The sequence below is a fragment of the Staurois parvus genome, unplaced genomic scaffold (assembly GCF_062004578.1).
Source record: "Staurois parvus isolate SC_StPar_1 unplaced genomic scaffold, SC_StPar_1.0 ptg000267l, whole genome shotgun sequence".
In the NCBI taxonomy this organism is placed as follows: domain Eukaryota; kingdom Metazoa; phylum Chordata; class Amphibia; order Anura; family Ranidae; genus Staurois; species Staurois parvus.
In genome coordinates this window covers 5,482,480-5,503,677 of record NW_028318063.1, presented here as the reverse complement: position 1 = coordinate 5,503,677, position 21,198 = coordinate 5,482,480, and the positions used below count along the sequence as shown (strand labels likewise).

Sequence of the window (21,198 nt, the reverse complement as noted above, 5' to 3'; positions counted from 1 at the left end):
TTTTTTTATTAAAAAAAAAAAAAAAAAAAGTGTGTTCTGTTTTGGATTTTTGTCTTGTTAGAATATACAGCCTATTTTAAAGCTGTATTAAACTCAAAGCAAAAAATGTATTATATTGCTGCTTACCAACCATTATTTGTAATGGCTGTATTAATTTCCTTATTTAGGCTTTTTTCATCTTGTTTTCACCTGATGATCTGGCCAGTAACATACCTCTTGTATTAGAGTGCCCCCACTCTGGATGAATGCGCACAGGGGATACCTGTTAGCTGGAGTTGGGTTTTAATTTGTTAATTTTCAATCTGCTAGTACATTTAACACTTTATAAGCAGTTACAGCAAACCTTTTTTTTTCTTTTGGGAACATAAATAAAGCTGATCATTGTAAGCACCCATGCTAGTGTTAAATAGTTTGTCCCTGTTTCTGATACATTCTGCTAGAGAGCTTGTTCTTTTGAAATCTAACAAACTTACTGGCTGGATCACCTGATCAAAGGAAGAAAGACTTAAAAGAGAAAATTAATGCAGCCATTACATCTAAGAAATCGTAGGTTGCAATATAGTAATTGTTTGCTTTTGGGTTTAATACCACTTTATTCTGTACCACCTTCTCGGACATTTTTGTTGATTTGTTGGTACTTCGGAGACCACTCTGTAGACATTTTAAATAAGATCACCTTTTGTAATTCCAACCTCATTGGTATTAATTTTACTTCTGTCATCGATCCACGCAGTCTTTCAAGTCCACACACTGATCCAAGATACCTGTGGAAGAACATAATCTCGGCCCACGTTTAAACCAGCAGCTGGTAACCTCTTACTTGAACCAAGCAAGTTACCATCATTTTAGGTGGCGTTTCTTTTCAGGCAATTTTGCCTCTGAGTCCTGATCTGCTGTTTACTGTCCAAGTTGGCCAGGATCTGACTGCTCAGAGCTGAGCCCCATCGAGTTTACACTCTGAACAGTTTGAAGAATTGATGTTTACCAGTTTCCTTCTACTTGCTTTCTTTGATCTGCTTTCAGAGGGCCTGGGCTCCCACAAGAAAGAAGTGAGATTTACAGCCGTGTGAATCATTTGTATGATACAGGCAAAGCCAGTACTCTCATTTTAAAACAAAAAGGTGGCAGTTCATTTTAAACTTTGATAGAAATAATGTATTGGACAAGGGTTAAAAAAAACAAACATTTATTTCTTGTGTAAGTAACATTCCATTCTGTGTACTGAAAACATAATTTTAGTGGAATAAGCCGAACAAATCACAGAATAAAATGTGCACTCTTTTCTACAGTGACACCAGTTGTTTTAAAGCTAAACATTGGTCTAATAGCTTTATTTAGTTTTTTGTGCCCTATGTACCGTTTGGATTGAACAAAAAAATATTGTTTCGGACACTATTGAAAACCAAAGTTTTTCGCTTGCCCTAAACAAAATAATATAATTACTGCTTTGGTTTTATAAGTAATTAAATTTTTTTTTTCAAATACTCTTAAAAAAAAAAAAAAAAACGAAAAAAAAAACAGTGCAGCCCTGTAATGAATGTAAATATAAAAATAAATGTTGAATATAATCAATAATATTACTAGATCAATTAATCATAATTAAATAGTGATATACATTATAAGTGAATGAAGCGCTAGGTTGGGCTCCAAAAATAAATGTGATACTGTGAGAAGTCTTATAACGAAAAAAAGTGTTCATAAATTAGTAAAGGTTTGACGAGATCAGGTCAGCATACAGTGCTCCATAAAAGTCCTAATGCACTTGTGACATCCAATAAATCCATTTGGCTTAATCCGTGTGAAAGATTGTAAGAAATGCGCACTCACCAGATGCACATGAATAACACAGGTCTGCAAAAATAATTTTTTCAAGAGCTGTTTTGGTTATTCCACGTAATCTTTATGTTTTTTGGTGCACTGAATCAGAAAATGACCTCCATTTTGTCATAGGACATCACGTTTCCTGACAATTTAGGTACCTATGTTAAATAAGGCAATACCTCAAAATAAATGGAAATAGACTTATAAAATTAGTTTTATTACAATTTTTTCATGAAAATCCTTTTTTGAACTGAAATGAGCTCACCTACACACACTAAACTCGATTCTTCTTCCATGTGAGGCTCCTCTTGTTGCATGTACGCTTGTGAGTAGCATCTGGAATGTCTCTCTGAAGCATCCAACAGTAGTCTGCCATCATTGTAATGCTCCATTTTCCCTGGTATCTCCTTTCCATCTCTTTAATGTCTTGGTGGAATCGTTCACCTTGTTCCTCACTCACAGCTCCCAAATTTTCAGGAAAGTAGTCAAGGTGGGACTGGAGGAAATGCACTTTCAAACTCATCAGGCAACCTAAAGCTTGAAATGCTTTCAGCATTCGTGCGACAATCTTTTTATAGTGAGGATCTTTGTTATTGCCTAAACATTTCTGTACGACTTCTTTAAATGCAATCCACCCTTCTTTTTGAGGATCCGTCATGGTATTGACAAACTCTTGATCAACTATAAGCCTTCTAATGTCTGGTTCGACGTACACACCTTCCTTCAATTTTGCCTCCGACAGGCCTGGAAACTTGGTGACCAAGTATTTGAAGCATTCTCCATCTCTTGGAAGTGATTTTACGAATTGCTTCATCAATCCCAATTTTATGTGGCGAGGTGGTAGAAGAACTTTATGGGAAGGTACCAAAGTTTCTCGGAGGACATTTTTTACACCGACTGATAGCACCCTCGGCTGCCAACTCTTCTTGGTCCAGTGATTTTGTCGGTCTCGACTGTCTCATAGACACAGAAAACAAGGGTATTTGGTATCCAACCCACTGGATTCTTCAGGAAAGATTAACACCTTCTACCATTAGAAGCACAGACTCAGGGCTGAGGCTTACACATACAGCATGCTGCTGAGTATCCCAGTAGTCAGACATGTCACTCTGAGCAGCACTTGTAATCACCCCCTTTGCAGGGGGGGAGGGGCAGAGATTGTTTACCTGCAAATAACAACAAAGGGCCAGAAGAGAACTAGGGAAATGAGGAAATAGAATTTTTTTCCCCTAAAACTTGCTTAGCTTATGTATTTATTGCTGACCATCAGATTTACAGTGCTATGTTTTTTTTTTACATAATTCGGACAACCCCTTTAACCACTTGAGCTCCTGAGGATTTACCCCCCTTAATGACCAGGCCTCTTTTTGCTACTCGGCGCTGAACTAATTCAACTGATAATTGCGCGGTCATGCAATGCTGCACCTAAACGAAATTTACGTCCTTTTTTTCACACAAATAGAGCTTTCTTTTGGTGTAATTTGATCACCTGTGCGCTTTTTATTTTTCACGCTATAAACAAAAAAAGGCCAAAAATTTTGAAGAAAAACTATATTTTTTATTTTCAGCTATAAAAAATATATAGTAAACTCAAAGTTGGTTATAAATTTAGGCCAAAATGTATTCTACTACATGTTTTTGGTAAAAAAAAATCCCAATAAGTGTATTTTGATTGCTTTGTGTGGAAGTTAAAGCGTCTACAAACTATGGTATAAATACTGCCATTTTTCTGCTATACAGCGCTGCGCTAGTTTAACGGACAATTGCGCGGTCATGCAATATGGTACATAAATAAAATTTACATCCTTTTTTTTTCCCACAAATTGAGCTTTCTTTCGGTGGTATTTGATCGCCTGTGCGGTTTTTATTTTTTGCGCTATAAAAAAAAAAGGCTGACAAGTTTGAGGAAAAAAAACAATATTTTGGACTTTTTGCTATAAAACATATCCAGTAAAAAAAAATGCAAAAATAAAATTTAGTCATAAATTTCTGCCAAAATGCATTCTGCGACATGTCTTTGCTAAAAAAAAAACCCAATACGTGTAAATTAATTGGTTTACATGAAAATTATAGCGTTTACAAATGGCGGGAAAGATACTGGGATTTTTAGTTTTTTTTTATACTAATAATGGCGGCGATCAGGGACTTATGGCGGGACTGCGGCGGACATTCTGACATTGGGGGGTACTGACTTGGGGGTCACTGACATCCCCAAAAACACTAATACAGTGATCAGTGCAAAAAAAAAAAACTGACACTGTACTAATGGCAATGGGGAGGAAGGGGTTAACTTTATTTTGCAGGGAAGGGTTATAGGAGTGAGGGGAGTGTTTTACTAGGGGGCGGGACAAGGCTGACCGAGAAAGAGAAACTGTTCTTTCTCGATCAGCTCATCCTTGAGCTGACAGGGAAGTGACAGACAGCACAGCTACTGCAGCTGTGCTGTCTGTCACTGTTTACCGCCGATCGCCGGGACATAGCCGCTAAGGAGCAGCTGTGACCCGGCGACTGACATCTGCGGCGGTGATCCGCGGGACAAATAGGGCAGTGGCGCACCTCGCGCGTGCCCCCTATTTGTTTACAAACCACACGTTTTAAAACGTGGTTTTGCCTGCGAATGCCGCCCTGCCGCCGTATATGTACAGTGGCTGGGCGGCATGCGGTTAAGGTTTTTTTGGCATTTTATATCTTAAATGCACTTATGTGAATTAATTAATCGTAATGTGGACTTTAAATTTGGTTAAAAACCCATAATATAAAAAAAATACCGGAGGCGCATGCGCAACCAGGGACGATGGCGGTCACCTAATTGCTGAGTTCCACTCATCCCCGGCCAGCACGGACTCACCCGTCACGTGTCTCTACTCTCTCTCCGCTCCGGGTGAGTCCCACTTCTTCGGCACCCGACCTGGCACCAGGGAAAGGCTCTCATGGGGAAGATAGGGCGCTGGAAGCCCCCCTCCCCGCAGCCGCAGAATCGGCGGCCCTCACCGCTCGGGCGGTTTCTCTCAAGGCCGCAATCCCCGGCCTCTAGTGATAACAGGAGCCCGGGGAGCGATCCCGGACCCCCAGTGGCCACGGAGGGTACTGCATCTCCCTGCAACATGTCACACCTGACAGCCTCTGCCCTGATTCATCCCCAGATGGAGGAGTCTGACCCCCAGAATATAACTGGAGGGGCCTTGGATCACCATGCAGCAGGGATTCAGCAACCCTCTACTCAGATTTCCCAGCAGGCTGCACCATCATCTTCTCTCACACTTGCAGCGTTGGATGATAAATTGCAAATATTTTTACGCAATATCACCGTATCCATTTCTGCTGAAGTTGGAAAATTGGCCTTGGATCTCAGGGGGGAAATAGCTCAGATTGGAGACGGCACGGATCGATTGGAAAATAAGTTCGATGAATTGGTGCAATACGTTCATGTTTTGGAGGAAGACAACGCATATCTGAAGCACTCCATGTCCCAAATGCAGCTCCAACAAGAGGACTTGGAAAACAGAGAACGGCGCCAAAATATCCGTATCCGCGGTATGTCCGAATCTATTGCTGACGCTCAATTGCACCGTCACCTGCTGTCCTTCATCGCAACTGCTCCCATGGTTCCAGAGGCTGATTGGCGAATGGATAGGGCTCATCGCTCTTTGGGCCCGAAGCCTTTGAAGGCACCAGACCACGCGACGTCGTAGTTCGCTTCCATTTCTTTCAAAGCAAAGAAGCCTTACTAACAGCAGTTCGCCATAAATCCTCTCTGGAATTTAAAGGTGACAGACTCCAACTCTTCTGCGACCTGTCCCCGATTACCCTGGCCAAAGCTCTGAAGCCAATCACCACACACCTTCAGCAACACTGTGTCCCGTATCGGTGGGGGTTCCCCTTTAAGCTGGTCGTATCTAGGGACAATACTTAAACTGTTCTCCGTGATCTTCCAGAGGCAGACTCTTTCCTAAAACAGCTGGGACTTCCACCTTTGTCAGATGATGTGTCCTCATTGCCATCTACTCCATCACGTCCTTCCGCCACCCCCAACGGGATCTGGACTCCAGTTCGCGGAGGCCGGAAGAGACCCTCACGCACCCCACAACGTCCACGTCTTCCTTGGTCAACCGATCCGCCTGCCTGATGATTTTCTGGGGTGACCTTCTGTTGTGAATCCGGTGATGATCCTTCCTTCCTGCTTCACATATGGTTTTTCCACAGGCTTTTTTTCTTTGGCCGGCCAAACCCTTGTTGGCTGCTTTTTTCACTTTTGGTTTCCATGGTCGGGTTTGACGACCTTCCTGATGTGTCGGATGTCGTGCTGCTCCCGATTTTGTCTAGCCATTGGCCTAGACGACTTGGGTCCAGTTGTTGTTCCCAAGCTTATATCCTCATGGATATCTGTGTCTCCCACTGTGTTTTCTCTTTTTTGTGTTATTTTAATGTTTCATGTCCCTACTGTTCTTAGATTTGCCTCATTGATGATATCTCCATTATTCTTTATATGGGTACATTTGCTATTTGTATATTTATCTAATAATGACTACGATTATTATCATACAATGTCAAAGGTCTTAACTCCATCCAGAAACGGTGGATGGCTTTGAAGGAATTTCGATCCTCAGGAGCAGACATTTTTGTCCAGGAGACCCATTTTAAGTCGACTGGCTCTTTTCGTTTTGCCTCAAGGTTTTTTTTCCCACTCCTACTCGGATTTTGATCCGGACACACTGCTCTCTTCGGGTAATTTCCTCCAAGGTCGACCCACGGGGTCGTTATATCATTTTGGAATGTATGTTTGCTGGTTCTCCCCTTATCCTTTTAAACTTGTATGCCCAGTATGCGGGTCAATTACATTTCCTCTCCAAAACCCTTGCTAGACTGCCTTTACCACACCACATATGATCATTGGAGGGGATTTTAATTTAATCATGTCCCCCCACAAGGATAGGAAGGTACTATTTGAATCCGCCCCCTCAAAGCAGCAGTGTTCCTGTTCAAAATCTTTTTGCAAATTGATAGGGGAACATCGTCTCTTTGATGCTTGGCGGATCAAACATCCCCTTCATAAACAGTATACTTTCTACTCCACCCCTCACTAGAGTTTCTCCCGCTTGGACCACTTTTTCGTCTCTGCCCCCTTACTCCCTCTTTTGGTTTCATCCGAAATCAATTCCATTACATGGTCCGATCACGCTTCTTTTGTCTCTGAATCTTTTCTTCCCTGATTCTTTGCCGAAAGCCTGTCATTGGCGTCTCAACGAGACCTTTCTCACTACTGCCTATCTCCGTGAAGAACTCTCCCGGGGATTGGATATGTACTTCCAACACAATGTTGGCTCGGTGACTTCTTCCTCGACTCTTTGGGAGGCCCACAAGGCCGTTTTTTGGGGACTATGTATCTCTATAGGCTCCCGTTTGAAAAAATCCTCAGCCAGCGCCAAGGCTTCTCTCATCCGCCAATTATCCTCAGCCGAGTGTCAACTGCTAATCAAACCGTTCATAACCCGTCTTTGTAGGGTTACTTCTCTACGCGACCAAATCAAAGCTCTTGACTCACATAGATCTGTGCAATCACTTCTTTGGATCAAACAGAAATTTTATGAATTTTCCAATAAGCCCCACCGCATGCTAGTCAACAGGCTTAAAACGCAATCCTCTCCCTCGCTGCCAGACCATCTTCTTCAATCAGATGGTACACCTACATATCACCCTCACGTAATGGCCTCACTTTTCGGATCATATTATGAGACTCTCTACAACTGTTTAACCCCAGATCTCCCTCCTCTTCGTAAAACGTCATTCGATGCCTTCTTTGAGTCATTCTCTTTGCCGCAGATATCACCTTCTGATCTTTCGGCCCTTAATGCCGATATCTCATCTGAGGAACTGTATGATACGATTAAGCAGCTCCCTTCTCACAAATCACCAGGACCTGATGGCTTACCTTATTCTTATTACAAGACGTTCATTTTGGCCCCCCATCTTCTCTCTTTGTTTCATGATCTCTTAAGAGGTGTCCCACCTCAGGCTGATTTTTCACGTGCATATATTTCCGTTATTCCCAAGCCTGATAAGGATCATTCTATTCCGGACAATTACCGCCCCATTGCCCTGCTAAACTCTGATTACAAAATATTTACTAAGATTTTGGCCAATAGGCTCTCCGGATTCATCTCCAAGCTCATACACAGGGACCAAGTGGGCTTTGTGCCGGCCAGACACGCTGTGGACAATACTAGGAGGTCTATTGACCTGATCGACCTGATTAACAGAACTTCATCCCCTGCTATATTGCTGAGTTTGGATGCTCAAAAAGTTTTTGATCGCCTTAGCTGGCCCTACATGTTTATGGTCTTGGAGAGATAAGGTTTCCGGGGTCCATTTGTGGCGGCCTTGAAGGTCCTTTACTCCTCCCCGTCCTCAGAGGTCAGATTGTCTTCGTTTCTTTCACCTTCTTTCAGGATGTAGAACGGTACGAGGCAGGGGTGCCCACTTTCCCCTTTATTGTTTATCCTCTGCCTAGAGCTGCTGGCCATTGCCATTCGATCTAACCCTGACATACGAGGGATACATTCCCATGGGCGTGAATACAAATTGTCCCTATTTGCAGACGATATCCTTCTAACTCTAACTAGCCCTTGCACCTCTCTTCCGGTTCTTCATAAAACTTTACAATTATTTGGGACCCTGTCAGGCTACAAGGTAAATACATCCAAAACCGAAGCACTCCCACTTCATATCCCACCCAACATGTTAACCTCTCTCCAAGCATTTTACCAATATCGTTTGTGTACCCACTCGCTGAAGTATTTGGGTACCAACCTTACTTCCTCCTACCATTCCATATATGAGGCTAATTCCCCCCACCCCCCCATTTGTCGCTATTTTCCGTTCCTTAAAAGTTTGGCACACCTTACCTATTTCCTTTCTTGGACGTATAAATGTTATAAAAATGACCGTACTACCCAAACTTTTGTATCTATTTGCAACTCTCCGCATCCCTATGTCCAAGCTACATTCCATCCAAAAATCTCTATTACGTTTTATTTGGCATAACAAACAACATAGAATTGTACTCCTTTCTTAACGCTCTAGGGGAGGCTTAGGAATGCCGGATATTGTGACCTATTACTATGCCACCCACCTTCATTTTTTAATCTCCTGGTCCACCAGACGCCCCCCTAACAAATGGACTGAGATTGAAACCTTACAACTTACTCCGACCCATTTATGCTCTCTGCTCTGGGATATATCAGCGGCGGCCATCGCTTCTCACCGACACCTTTTACTTGGACCCATGCAATTCTCCTTGTCTATCTGGAGGAGATGCAGGGCTAAATTCGCTTTGTCCTCCAAGTGCTCCCCTCTGACTAATGTTCTCTTTAATCCCTCCCTTCCGGATAGTTTGTCCTTACACCGAATGCTCCCATGGGCCTCAGCCGATCTTTTCCAACTGCGTCATCTGGTCCATCCCGTAACTCGGAAATTTAAATCATTTTCCGACATCCAAAAAAATACCCAAATACCTCCCCAGCACTTCTATGTTTATTTGCAGATACGCCATTTTTTCTCCACCCTGTCACCCTCATTGACTCTGGAAAAGCCTACACCCTTTGAGCGCCTGTGTTTTCAGGGCCCACATCAAAAGGGCACAGTTTCCAATACATATAAGCTCCTGCTGGATGTTCCTCCCTTAACTATTGATACCCATCGCTATATGCGTAAGTGGTCCCAGTTTCTCCGCTGTGACATTGACCTGTTGCAGTGGAAGCAAATATGGGAGTACGCATCCAGATCCTCTATGTTTGTAGTTTATAAAGAAAATGCTTACAAAATCATAATGTTGTGGTATCGAACCCCTGATGTGCTCCATTCTCGTTACCCAAGTGCTTCTCCTGCCTGTTGGCGCTGCGGTAGGGAAACCGGCTCCCTTTTTCACATTTTTTGGGATTGTAGGCTTATCACTCCCTTTTGGGAAGAGGTTTTGGCCTTGCTACAACTGGTTTTACATAACTCTCTCCCTTTTGAGCCTCTTTATTTTTTATTGGGCCTGCCCTTTCCAGGTCTCTCTAGACCGTTGAGGAGACTCTCTGTGCATATTTTGACGGCGGCCAGGAGAAGCATCCCAATGAGCTGGCTCTCCCCTACACCCCTCTCAATGCTGACATTATTTAAGATTATTGCAGATATCAGAAAAATGGAATATCTAACCGCTTCACACGCCGATTCTATAATCTCATTTGAAGCTGTATGGAACCCGTGGGATGTTTACACCTCTGGTCAACCTGTTTGACTTGTGCAGACTTGATCATTTTTCCACTGTTGTCCTATTGTCATTGTATAATATTATTCTTTCTACCCATGTTATTATCATCGATGATCCCTTTGTTTTTCTTTACCTTTATTTCTCTTTAAAATGTCATGTATGTATATACATGTGAAAAATTTAATAAAAATGTTAATCACAAAAAAAAATACCAAAAATTAAAAAAATTTGATAAACTTGAAGACAATTTTGCATTTTGTGGCAAATCATGATGTCTGGGATTTTTTTCAATATTTTATTTGTTTTCAGCACACCAAAATACATGGAAATTAGATGAAAATAATCAAACAGCTTTTTAGTCGCAGACCTGTGTAATGCGCAATATGTTGAGTAAGAATCTGTAGGAAGCCCCCTTTGCATGGATCTGCCAAACCGCATGGAACCAGGATCCCTCCTTTGAACACAAGCCTCCTCTGCAGCTACGCTTCCACTGAGGTCCTGGGAATCCTGTGCTCATTCTCTTGCTGAAATATAAGTTAGAATTTCAGCAAGTGAATGAGCACAGCGCAGAATCTGAGCAAAGGATTCCCAGGACCCCAGTGGAAGCGTGACAGCGTGGCAGCAGAGGAGCCTTGTGTCCAGAGGAGGGATCCTGGTTCAATGCTGCTTGGCAAATCCATGTAAAGGGGGCTTCCTACAGATTCTTATTCAACATATTGCGCATTATCCATGTGCATCTGGTGAGTGCGCATTTCTTACAATCTTTCGCACCGATTAAGCCAAACGGATTTGTTGGATGTCACAAGTGCATTAGGACTTTTATGGAGCACTTTATGGTGACCTAATCTCATCAAACCTTCATTAATTTATGAACACTTTTTTCGTTATAAGACTTCTCGCAGTATCACATTTATTTTTGGAGCCCAATTTAGCGCTTCATTCACTTATATTGTATATCACTATTTAATTATGATTAATTGATCTAGTAATATTATTGATTATATTACACATTTATTTTTAAATTTACATTCATTATTGTAGCGCTGCACTGTTTTTTTAGAGTATTTGCAAGGTTTTAGGGTTCCTTTTTTCAGTGCATATGCAGCTTGTGCAATTTGTGTCCTGTGCGCTCACTAATTTTTGTTTGATTTTAATTTTTTTGTTCAAATGACTAGGCCCATAGCTCAAATGTACCACTTGCACAAGTCCACAAAGGTTAGATGCTGAAGTGGTTAAGTAGAGCTTTAGCTTTCTGCATGAATGATTCCTAAAACAAGATCTACTCTTTTACCTAAATCATAATAATAAAGACTTTTTCACAATTGTTATGTTCATGTTCCCTTTTATCAGAATTTTTGCCTGTAGGGCAAAATATGCTCCAGATTTTTCCCTTCAAAATGTACTCACTTGCTGGCAAAAAAATTACTTAATGTATTTAAAAAAAAAAAAAAGTGAAGTATGGTTGTTGCCCAAAGCAACAGACTATGATTTTGCTGATGATTTTGATAAAGTACAATTAGGTTTCTAATTGAATGAGCAGTCCTACTAGAGTTCTTTCCTTCCAGCTTTTAAACAAGTGTGTATGATATTGAAGGTAACCCGGAATAAAATCTGGGAGTTTTCAACTAGGAACCGATATTAAAATGGGGGCACTTGATTGATTTAGGCAAATCTCCATCATTTTTTTTTATTTTATTTTTGATGTGCGAATGTGGCTGACAATGAAAGTGGCCACAATATTTGTCCAATATACGAATAAAAGTGTTCTCTTTTTTTAATAGTATAATTTACTGACTGACCTGTAAGTAAGCTTGAATTGGTAGTACTGGGTCAAGTGCTAAATGCTAAGTAGTGTGTGTTGGATGAAAGGTGGTCAGTCTGTTATCTAGCAATTGGAGGAAAGGGGGAAGACCTTGAATAGTAGCATATAAAATATAGTTTAGGTGGGAGGTGAAAGAGACCCATTGGAGGGTCATTAGTTAATAGTCTGATTTGATACCTTTGAAGGTATTGGAAACATTTTACTATGAATTCTTGAGTATCAGTAGGCAAGATTTGAATGAAAGATTCCCAGACATAAAAAATGTGTGGATTTGTGTTTCCATAAGTAAGGAAGCCTCCACCCATTCCATGTGCAAAACATAAGACACAAAACATAAGTTTATCTGCATACAATGAGAAAGTGGGGGGATCTAGGTAAATACATTTATGCAGGATGGTTTTTCCTGCCATGTGAAATATAACCATGAGCAGTTGTTTGCAACCTCTGGAAATTTAAATTCCTGGAATGTCTATCAGGCCAAAAAGTGTCCATTCTGGAATTGGGGACAAATAGTTTACTAGGTGTGTGGTATCATAACACTGCGATACAGAATTGTTTCATTTTGGGGCACAATCAAGGAACAGATCTGTGTCCACATTTCAGGCAACTAGAGGAAAAGTTTAAAGCTGGGTTAAAATAGAAAATATACTAAGTAATACCAATTTAAGTAGAATTGTATGGTTACCTCCACAATACTGAGGATTAGCAGATAGCACAAGTTTGTTCATATTAAATGTTTTAAGAGTTTGGGATGTTTTACACAAACAGATGAGGTGAGAATTTAATTCATTGTTAATACCCTTCGGGTCCACAGAGTTTTTCCCCCCGGGTAAAGAAGGTATCACAGGGAAGTGGATTAAGAAAGAAGATGCACAATTAAGGGATATAATGGTGGGGGAGGAAATGGGTTCACTTAAGGAATTGAAAAAAAGGGAGAAGTTTTCACAAAAATGGATGAGTGGCATTATTTTCAATTGAAGCATTTTATAGGGAAGTTCCAAAGCATTTACGAACAAGAGAGGATTGGAACCCTTTTGATACACGGGGAGATGGGAAACACGGAACTTCCAAAATATATAAGATTCTCACTGAAATAAACACAGATATAAGGCTTCCATATATAGAAAAATGGGAAAGGGATATAGGAGTAATAATAGATGCGGAAAAACAGATGAAAATGTATAGATTAATTCATGGAAATATAAATATGAAGGCGGTAGAAATTAATTATAAATGCTTGGCAAGATGGTATATTACACCGAGTGTGGCACATAGATTGAGTGGAGATAATTCACCTTAATGTTGGCGTGGATGTGGAGGCAGAGGCACAATGTATCACATATGGTGGGAGTGTCCTAAAATACAAGAGTATTGGGGGAAAATGGTAAGCTTGATTCAGAAAATTACAGAGGTTGATATTCTAATAGGCCCAGAGACTTGCCTTTTTCATAGTACCAAGCTTTCAGTCAAAAAATATAAAAAAACTGGTTTACTGTATTATTTGAATGTAGCAAAGGGATTGATACCCAAGTTCTGGAGGAGACAGGAGATGCCGAAAATAAAAGATTGGGTTGACAGGGTGGAGCAAAAATATAAATTGGAGGAACTTTACCATATGAACGAAGATAAGATGGAGAATCACCATATAAGATGGAACAAATGGGAAGAATTTAAAAAGTCAAAATTAATTACAGAGTTTCTGGGAGACTAATATAGAATAACATGGTCATACTTTTCTTTTATAGGGATTATGATCTCCAGAAATGAATAGGAAAATGTAGAGCAGAGGGGGTGAGGGGTTGGATGCGGGGGGGGGGGGGGGGATGGGTGGTACATGGGTGGGGGGGAAGATGAAATGATAAATGTTTTGATAATGTGTTAATGTTTTAAAGAGTATGTATGTACAACTTGTTTATCTGGAAAATCAATAAATGTTTAAATAAAAAAATAAAGAGGAAAAGTTTAAGCCCATGAGGTAAGATTGATGTGGGGATATGTCTTCCTTATTCTATTGAATAAACCTAGCCTCGGAGTACCTACCCAGTATATTTTTCCCTTTTTCAATCTATGAAAGGAGTTTTAATTTTTTTCATGAAGAAGACTACTTGCATGTGAGTAAAGGTGTGTTTTTTTTTAAACTTGTGTGTGATACTACATTTTCAGATTCATTTATATACTCAAGGGTGCCAGATTGACCAGAGAGCTCACCATTTGTCTGCCATGGAAATTGAGCTTGTCCGTCATCCTGAAATTTGCAATACGGTATGTGGTACAAAACTGTTTTTCATATAGAGAGCTTAAGAAATATACACTCAGTAAATCTATATTTCAGTTAGGCCATGTTCACTTGGGCTTTAGCTTGTGTAAGAGCAGTGTATACTACAAGCTTTTGCACAACATTTTCAAAGTTTTTCCAAGCTTCTGGCAGCTTTGTTCCATTTCAGTTTGGAAGGGTAAGCGCAGATCCTAATGGGACTGGTGACTGTCACTTTAAACAAGTGGTTGCAGGCTTCATTAATCTTCAGCACTTCAAGCTTGTTAACAACCTACTGAAGCTTGCTAGCAGCTTGTTTAAAGTAACATCACCACATTAAGCTCTGTGCATAACACGCCCAAGCTAGTAATATTTTCTTTAATTGCTTGCCGACCACACTAGAGCCAAAAGGCTTCTGCAACGTGGCTGTCCAGTTCTGGGAGGACATTCATGGACATTCACCCATGTGCGCAAGTGCGCTCTGTCATCGGGTGTGCTCTATGACCACTGTGTCCTTTTGGACACAGCTGATCACAGATTGCAGTATAGGGCCAATCACAGTGACCCTTTACCATGTGATCAGCCGTGTCCAATCACAGCTGGTCACATGTAAACAGACTTGCTGGTTATCAGAATTTCTTTTCCTCACATGCTGTCTCTGTGTGAGGAAAGGAGAGCTGATAACTGATCAGTCTGACAGGGCTCAGTGAGTACATTGTTTACACTGATAATCAGTGCCCATCAGTTTTTGTTTTGTTTTTTTTAATTTTTGGTCATTTAGCAAAAATTAAAAACTCAGTGGTGATTAAATACTACCAAAAGAGAGCTCTATTTGTGTGAATAAAATGATAAAAAAACTTCATTTGGGTAGTGTTGCATGACCACGCAATTGTCATTCAAATTGTGACCGTGCTGAAAGCTAAAAATTGGCCTGGGCAAGAAGGCAGTGAAGGTGCCAGGTATTGATATGGTTGAAACTCAAAAATTCAACCAATTCTCCTACCTGAGCTCAGTCCATAACACTTTTTATTTTTATTTGCCACTCTTAAAAACTTACTTTTTAGTACCTCTAATATATCATGCAACCAATATGGTTTGTCATTCTTTCTATCAGAACAGACTATGAGAATATGGTTGCTATGGATGACACCTCCATTCATAGAATTGGTAGGGTAATGTGTTTTGAAGTTTTGTTTAAAATTGTAACCTTAATAGTACACTTTTTATCTGTAGTTATTGCAGTGTTTGGAATCTGAGGACTCTTACCTAGAAGCTTACATGGAATGGAGACATCTAGAAACCGTGTACTGGCAATGGATGGTAATTATTTTGCTAAGTATTTGGACTACTTTAAAAGGTGCTTTTATAAATGTGCTTAGTGCTGTACTGTCTTCGTTATACATAAGCCAACAGAGTGCTACAAAAATGAATGGAGGGTGTGTAAAAGAAAAAGAAGCTGAGCGGACAGCCCAGTTACATTACCTGCCCCTCCTTCAATCAGGAAGTTTGCTCTGTGTGAAGCACGAAGATCTCTGTGACATCCTGCAGGCTCCGCACTGCAGGATGTGTTGAATTGGCTGCCAATGCAGGATTTATATAGCGCCAACAGTTTGCTCAGCGCTTTACAATATAACGGGAGACAATACAGCAACAATACAGTTCAATACAAGAGGGAAAGGAGGGCCCTGCTCTTTGGAGCTTACAATCTAGGATGGAGGGACTAGTGGTACAAAAGATAGTAACTGTGGGGGATGGACTGGTTGGAAGAGTAGAAGATTCCATTATTAGCTGAGGGCAGGATAGGCTTCCTTGAAGAGAGAGGTTTTCAGACATCGCCTAAAAGTGAGCAGAGTAGGCGATAGTCTGATAAATTGGGGTAGAGAGTTCCAGAGGATGGGGGAAGCTCTGGAAAAGTCCTGGAGACGAGCATGGGAGGAGGAGACAAGGGAGCTAGAGAGCAGGAGGTCTTGTGAGGAGTGGAGAGGATGGTTTGGGTGATATTTGGAGACAAGATCGTTGATGTAATTTGGGGCAGAGTTATAAATGGCTTTATACGTTATTGTTAATGCTTTGAATTTTATCCGTTGGGCAATGGGAAGCCAGTGGAGGGATTGGCAGAGAGGAATGGCAGATACAGAATGGTTAGTAAGGTGGATAAGTCTTGCAGCAGCATTCATGATAGACTGAAGAGGGGATAGCTTGCGATTTGGTAGGGCAATGAGGAGGGAGTTGCAATAGTCAAGGCGAGAATAACAAGGGAGTGAATAAGTTGCTTAGTGGTTTCCGTGGTTAGGAATGGCCGTATCTTGGAGATGTTGCGGAGGTGAAGTCTACAAGATTTGGACAGTGATTGGATTTGGGGGTGAAAGGACAGATGGGAGTCTAGGATTACACCTAGTACCCTGGCATGAGGGGAGGGACTGATGATTGTGTTATTGATCTTGATGGAGAAGTCAGGGGAGGGGGCACGGGATGGGGGAATACTAAAAGCCCAGTTTTGGAAAGATTGAGTTTGAGGAAGTGAAGTGACATCCATGCCGATATGTCGCTTAGTAGGTTAGTAATGCGAGAGGAGACTGAAGGGGTAAGGTGAGGGGTAGAAAGATAGATTTGTGTGTCATCAGCATAGAGATGGTACTTAAAGCCACGGGAGTTTATCAAGTGGCCAAGGGAGGAGGTGTAGATGGAGAAGAGAAGGGGTCCAAGGACAGAACCTTGAGGGATCCCTACAGAAAGAGGGAGTGAAGAGGAGGAGGCAGTGTTATACTGTAGGTAACACTGAATGAGCGCTGCGATAGGTAGGAGGAGAACCAGGAGAGAGCAGAGTCTCTGAGACCAAGAGAATGGAGTTTTTTGAGGAGGAGGGGATGGTCAACCATATCAAAAGCCACAGAGAGGTCAAGTAGTAAGAGTATGGAGTAGTGGCCCTTGGTTTTAGCTGTTAGTAGATCATTAGTGAGTTTTAGTAGGGCAGTTTCAGTGGTGAGCGAAAGCCAGACTGTAAAGGGTCAAGAAGGTTGTTGTCGGTGAGGTGGGAGATCAGGCGATTGTAGATTAAGTATTCTAGGAGTTTAGAGGTAAATGGCAGCAGTGAAATGGGTCTTAAGTTGTTCAGGTTGGTGGGGTCCAGGGAGGGCTTTTTAAGTATGGGAGTGATGTGTGCATGCTTTAGAGGGGAGGGAAAGGCACCAGTAGAGAGGGAAAGATTGAAGATGTGAGTGAGGGAGCATAGGATGGAAGAAGAGGGTGACCGTAGTAGTTGTGAGGGGACAGGATCCAGGGGGCAGGTAGTGAGACGGGCTTCTGAGAAAAGCTTAGTGACCTCTTAGGTAGTAGCAAGGTCAAAAGAGGAAAGTGTTGAATCAGCTGAAATTCAAGCCATGGGTGGGACTGTCAGTATCACCTGGCCGACAAAAATCAAAATACAAATTGACTGAGCCAGGTGGAAATTCTTGGCCAGACAGTGACTGCATCCTATCAGATACAGCCTCTGTTCCGAGTATTCAGGCAGCTGCTAGTTAAATAGTTACATAATTGGTAAGGTTGATTAAAGGCACCAGTCCATTCAGTTGTGTGTGTGGTTGTGTCACTAGCACTTTCAATATCCATGTACATTGTGTTCACTGAGAAATACAGAGTTTTTTTTATTTATCTACACTCCCTCCCTGCTGACGCCAACAACTGTGAAAGGGAATTCCACATTAATACTTATGTAGCAGTAAAGAATCCCGTAACTGAGGTCCTCCAGCCACCCTATTTGCTTTGATGGTTGAATAAATGTGTGCAAAAAAAGCCCTAAAATGCATTCTGCTGAGTAGACCGAGTCCATGAAAAAACTCTCCATTTGAAACTAATTCTCACAATATACATACACAATCTTGTCCTGTGGGCCCCAAGTGTAAGGTTGGACCTGCTGAACCTTAACCAGAAACAATGTTGAGAGTGCAGGACCCTGTGAATGCGCCAAACATGAAGAGGGGTTGTCAAGAATATAGAACAGGGGAATGGGGTAGATGGGGATTTGGGTGCATGTGTGGCAGACATGGAGGTCTACGTTGAGCACCTATGCCCTAGGGTGAATTGTATTATTGCAGGTCACTAGCTAGAAGTTCGGCCATGTATTCCAACTATGAGGCACCTCTAGTTCAGTCACTCTGTCTCTGATGCTGAAGCAGGGAGAAGGAGGAGTCACTGCTCTGACTCATTTACCTGTGTGTGTAAATTGTTTGCCTGTAATACAAGATTCCCAGAGCACTTAAGAGTGTCATAAACAGAAATTTGTCCCCTGTCCTGGCAAAAAAATGGCACAACTTGCAACAGGTTCATGTAGCTATTGCTAATAATAAATGTATACTGTGTGTGTACACACACACACACACACACACACCCCTACCTCTCAATGGGGAAAAATATAATTCTGGATATCTATACTGATATGGACTGGGTAATGTGTTAGGAACCTAAGGATAACAATTATCAACTTACAGAGGACTGAATTTAAAGGCACCCCGAAAATCACAGTGAAATAAATGACACAGCAGGCTAGTCCTTTTTACTGAAATTTAATGTATGGCCCCCACGTGCTTGTATGCATGCCTGACAATGTCGGGGCTTGCTCCTAATTAGGTGACAGATTATGTTCTGGGGTATTTCCTCCCAGACCTGGACCAGGGCATCGCTGAGCTGCATTGGATGGACCGAAATATGATATCCCAGAGGTGTTCTGTTGAAATTGGGTCAGGCAAGCATGGGGGCCATTCAATGGTAGGAATTCCTTCATCCTCCAGGAACTGCCTGCATACTCTCGCCACATGAGGCTGGGCATTGTTGTGCACCAGGAGGAATGCAGGACCCACTGCACCAACGTAGAGTCTGACAATGGGTCCAAGGATTTCATTCCGATACCTAATGGCAGTCAGGGTGCCATTATCTAGCCTGTAGCGTGTCCCTCCATGGATATGCCTCCCCAGACCATCACTGACCCACCACCAAAACGGTCATGCTGAACGATGTTACAGGCAGCATAACATTCTCTACGGCTTCTACAGACCTTTTCACCTCTGTCACATGTGCTTAGGGTGAACCTGCTGTCATCTCTGAAAAGTACGACGCAAGTGGTGGACCTGCCAATTCTGGTGTTCACTCTCATTTTTTTCTTTTGTTTGTATTGGTATGACACAAAGTGGAGAAACAAAAAGCCTAATCTGACACATTCTACGCAAAACTCCAAAAATGGACTGGACAAAATTATTGGCACCCTCAATTTAATATTTGGTAGCACACCCCTTGGAAAAAATAACTGAAATCAATCGCTTCCTGTAACCATCAATGAGTTTCTCACATCTCTCTACTGGAATTTTGGACTACTCTTTTTTCGCCAACTGCTCCATGTCTCTCAGATTAGAAGGGTTCCTTTTCTCCACAAGTGTTCTATGGGATTGAGAGCTGGACTCATTGCTGACCAGTTCAGTACTCTCCAACATTCTAAAACCATTTCTGGGTGCTTTTTGACATGTGCTTTTGGTCATTGTCCTGCTGTAAGACCCATGACCTCTGACGGAGACCCAGCTTTCTGACACTGGGCCCTACATTGCACCCCAGAATTGTTTGGTATTCTTCAGATTTCATAATGACATGCACACGGTCAAGACATCCAGTGCCTGAAGCAGCAAAGCAAACCAAAACATCAGAGAACCTCCACCATGTTTGACTGTAGGGACTGTATTCCTTTCTTTAAAGGCCTCTTTACTTTTTTTGAAAACATTAGAATGATGGGCTTTACCAAAAAGCTGTAATTTTGTTTTGTCTGCCCACAGCACATTCTCCCAAAAGGATTTTGGCTTCCTCAGGTAAGTTTTGGCAAACTCCAATCTGGCTTTTTTATGTTTCTGTGTCAACAGTGGGGTCCTCCAGGGTCTCCTACCATAGCATCCCTTTTTCATTCAGAAAACGACGTATAGTGTGAGCTGACACAGTTGTGCTCTGTGACTGAAGGTCCGCTTGAATTTGTCAGGATGTTTATTGAGGTTCTTTAGCCATCATTCAAACAATCCTTCGTTGCAATCCTTTTGATCAATTTTTCTCTTTCATCCACATCCAGGGAGATTAGCTATACTGCCATGGGCTGCAACCTTCTTAACAATGTTGCACACAGTGGACACAGGAACATTAGGATCTCTGGAGATAGACTTGTAATCTTTAGATTGTCCATGCTTTTCCACAATTTTTGTTCTAATATCCTCGGACAATTCTTTGCTGCTCTTTCTCTTCTCCATGTTCCATGTGACACACATAGACACACAACAGAAAGGTTGAGTCAATTTTTTACAATTTTAACTGGTTGCCAGTGTGATTTTTACATTGTCAGCACCTGTTAACTTATACAGGTAAGTTTACATATTTTGCGTGGAACGTGTCAGTTTGGCTTTTTGTTTTTCCACTTTTTTGTGTCATAACAATACAAACAAAAGAAATAAACATGAGAATGCCTAAACATTTGTAATTGCAAATGGGCGAAGTGGTGCATTATCTGACAAATGCAGGGGTGCCAATATTTCTGGCCATGGCTATATATATATATATATATATATATATACACACACACATATATGTGTGTATATTTTCTTTTTCCTGCTTAGCAAAAAATAAAACACCGAGTGGTGATTAAATACCACCAAATGAAAGCTCTATTTGTGTGAAAAAAATTATAAACATTTCATTTGGGTACAACATTGCATGACCGCTCAATTGTCATTCAAAGTGCGACAGCGCTTAAGGCTGAAAATTGGCCTGGACAGGAAGGGGGTAAAAATTGCCTTTTTAGGCAAGTGGTTAATTTGGTACCTGTTCCTTTTCTTATTATGCTAGAAAATGGCCATTACTGTATTTTAAAGAATAGGTTCACCTTTACCAACATGTTATACCCAAATTTATATTGTAACACGTGGGCAGATTTCTTTTCCCTGAAGCCGATGTCACATTTTCAAATTGGAACTGCTGTGCTGGGCTCTGCCTGCACAGCTGTGTCATTTATTCACAACGATCTGTGAA

The 21,198-nt window shown here is 41.5% G+C and overlaps 1 protein-coding gene across 1 annotated transcript in view; it reads left to right on the top strand.

The window, feature by feature from the left end:
- The window catches only part of TEDC1 (tubulin epsilon and delta complex 1), a 299,208-nt gene that overhangs the window by 168,406 nt on the left and 109,604 nt on the right, over window positions 1-21,198 (top strand). Inside the window, exons 5-6 of the mRNA XM_089681503.1 lie at window positions 14,058-14,156; window positions 15,382-15,468. Of these exons, the coding sequence (XP_089537629.1) occupies window positions 14,058-14,156; window positions 15,382-15,468 (186 nt within the window). The remainder of the gene's footprint in view (window positions 1-14,057; window positions 14,157-15,381; window positions 15,469-21,198) is intronic.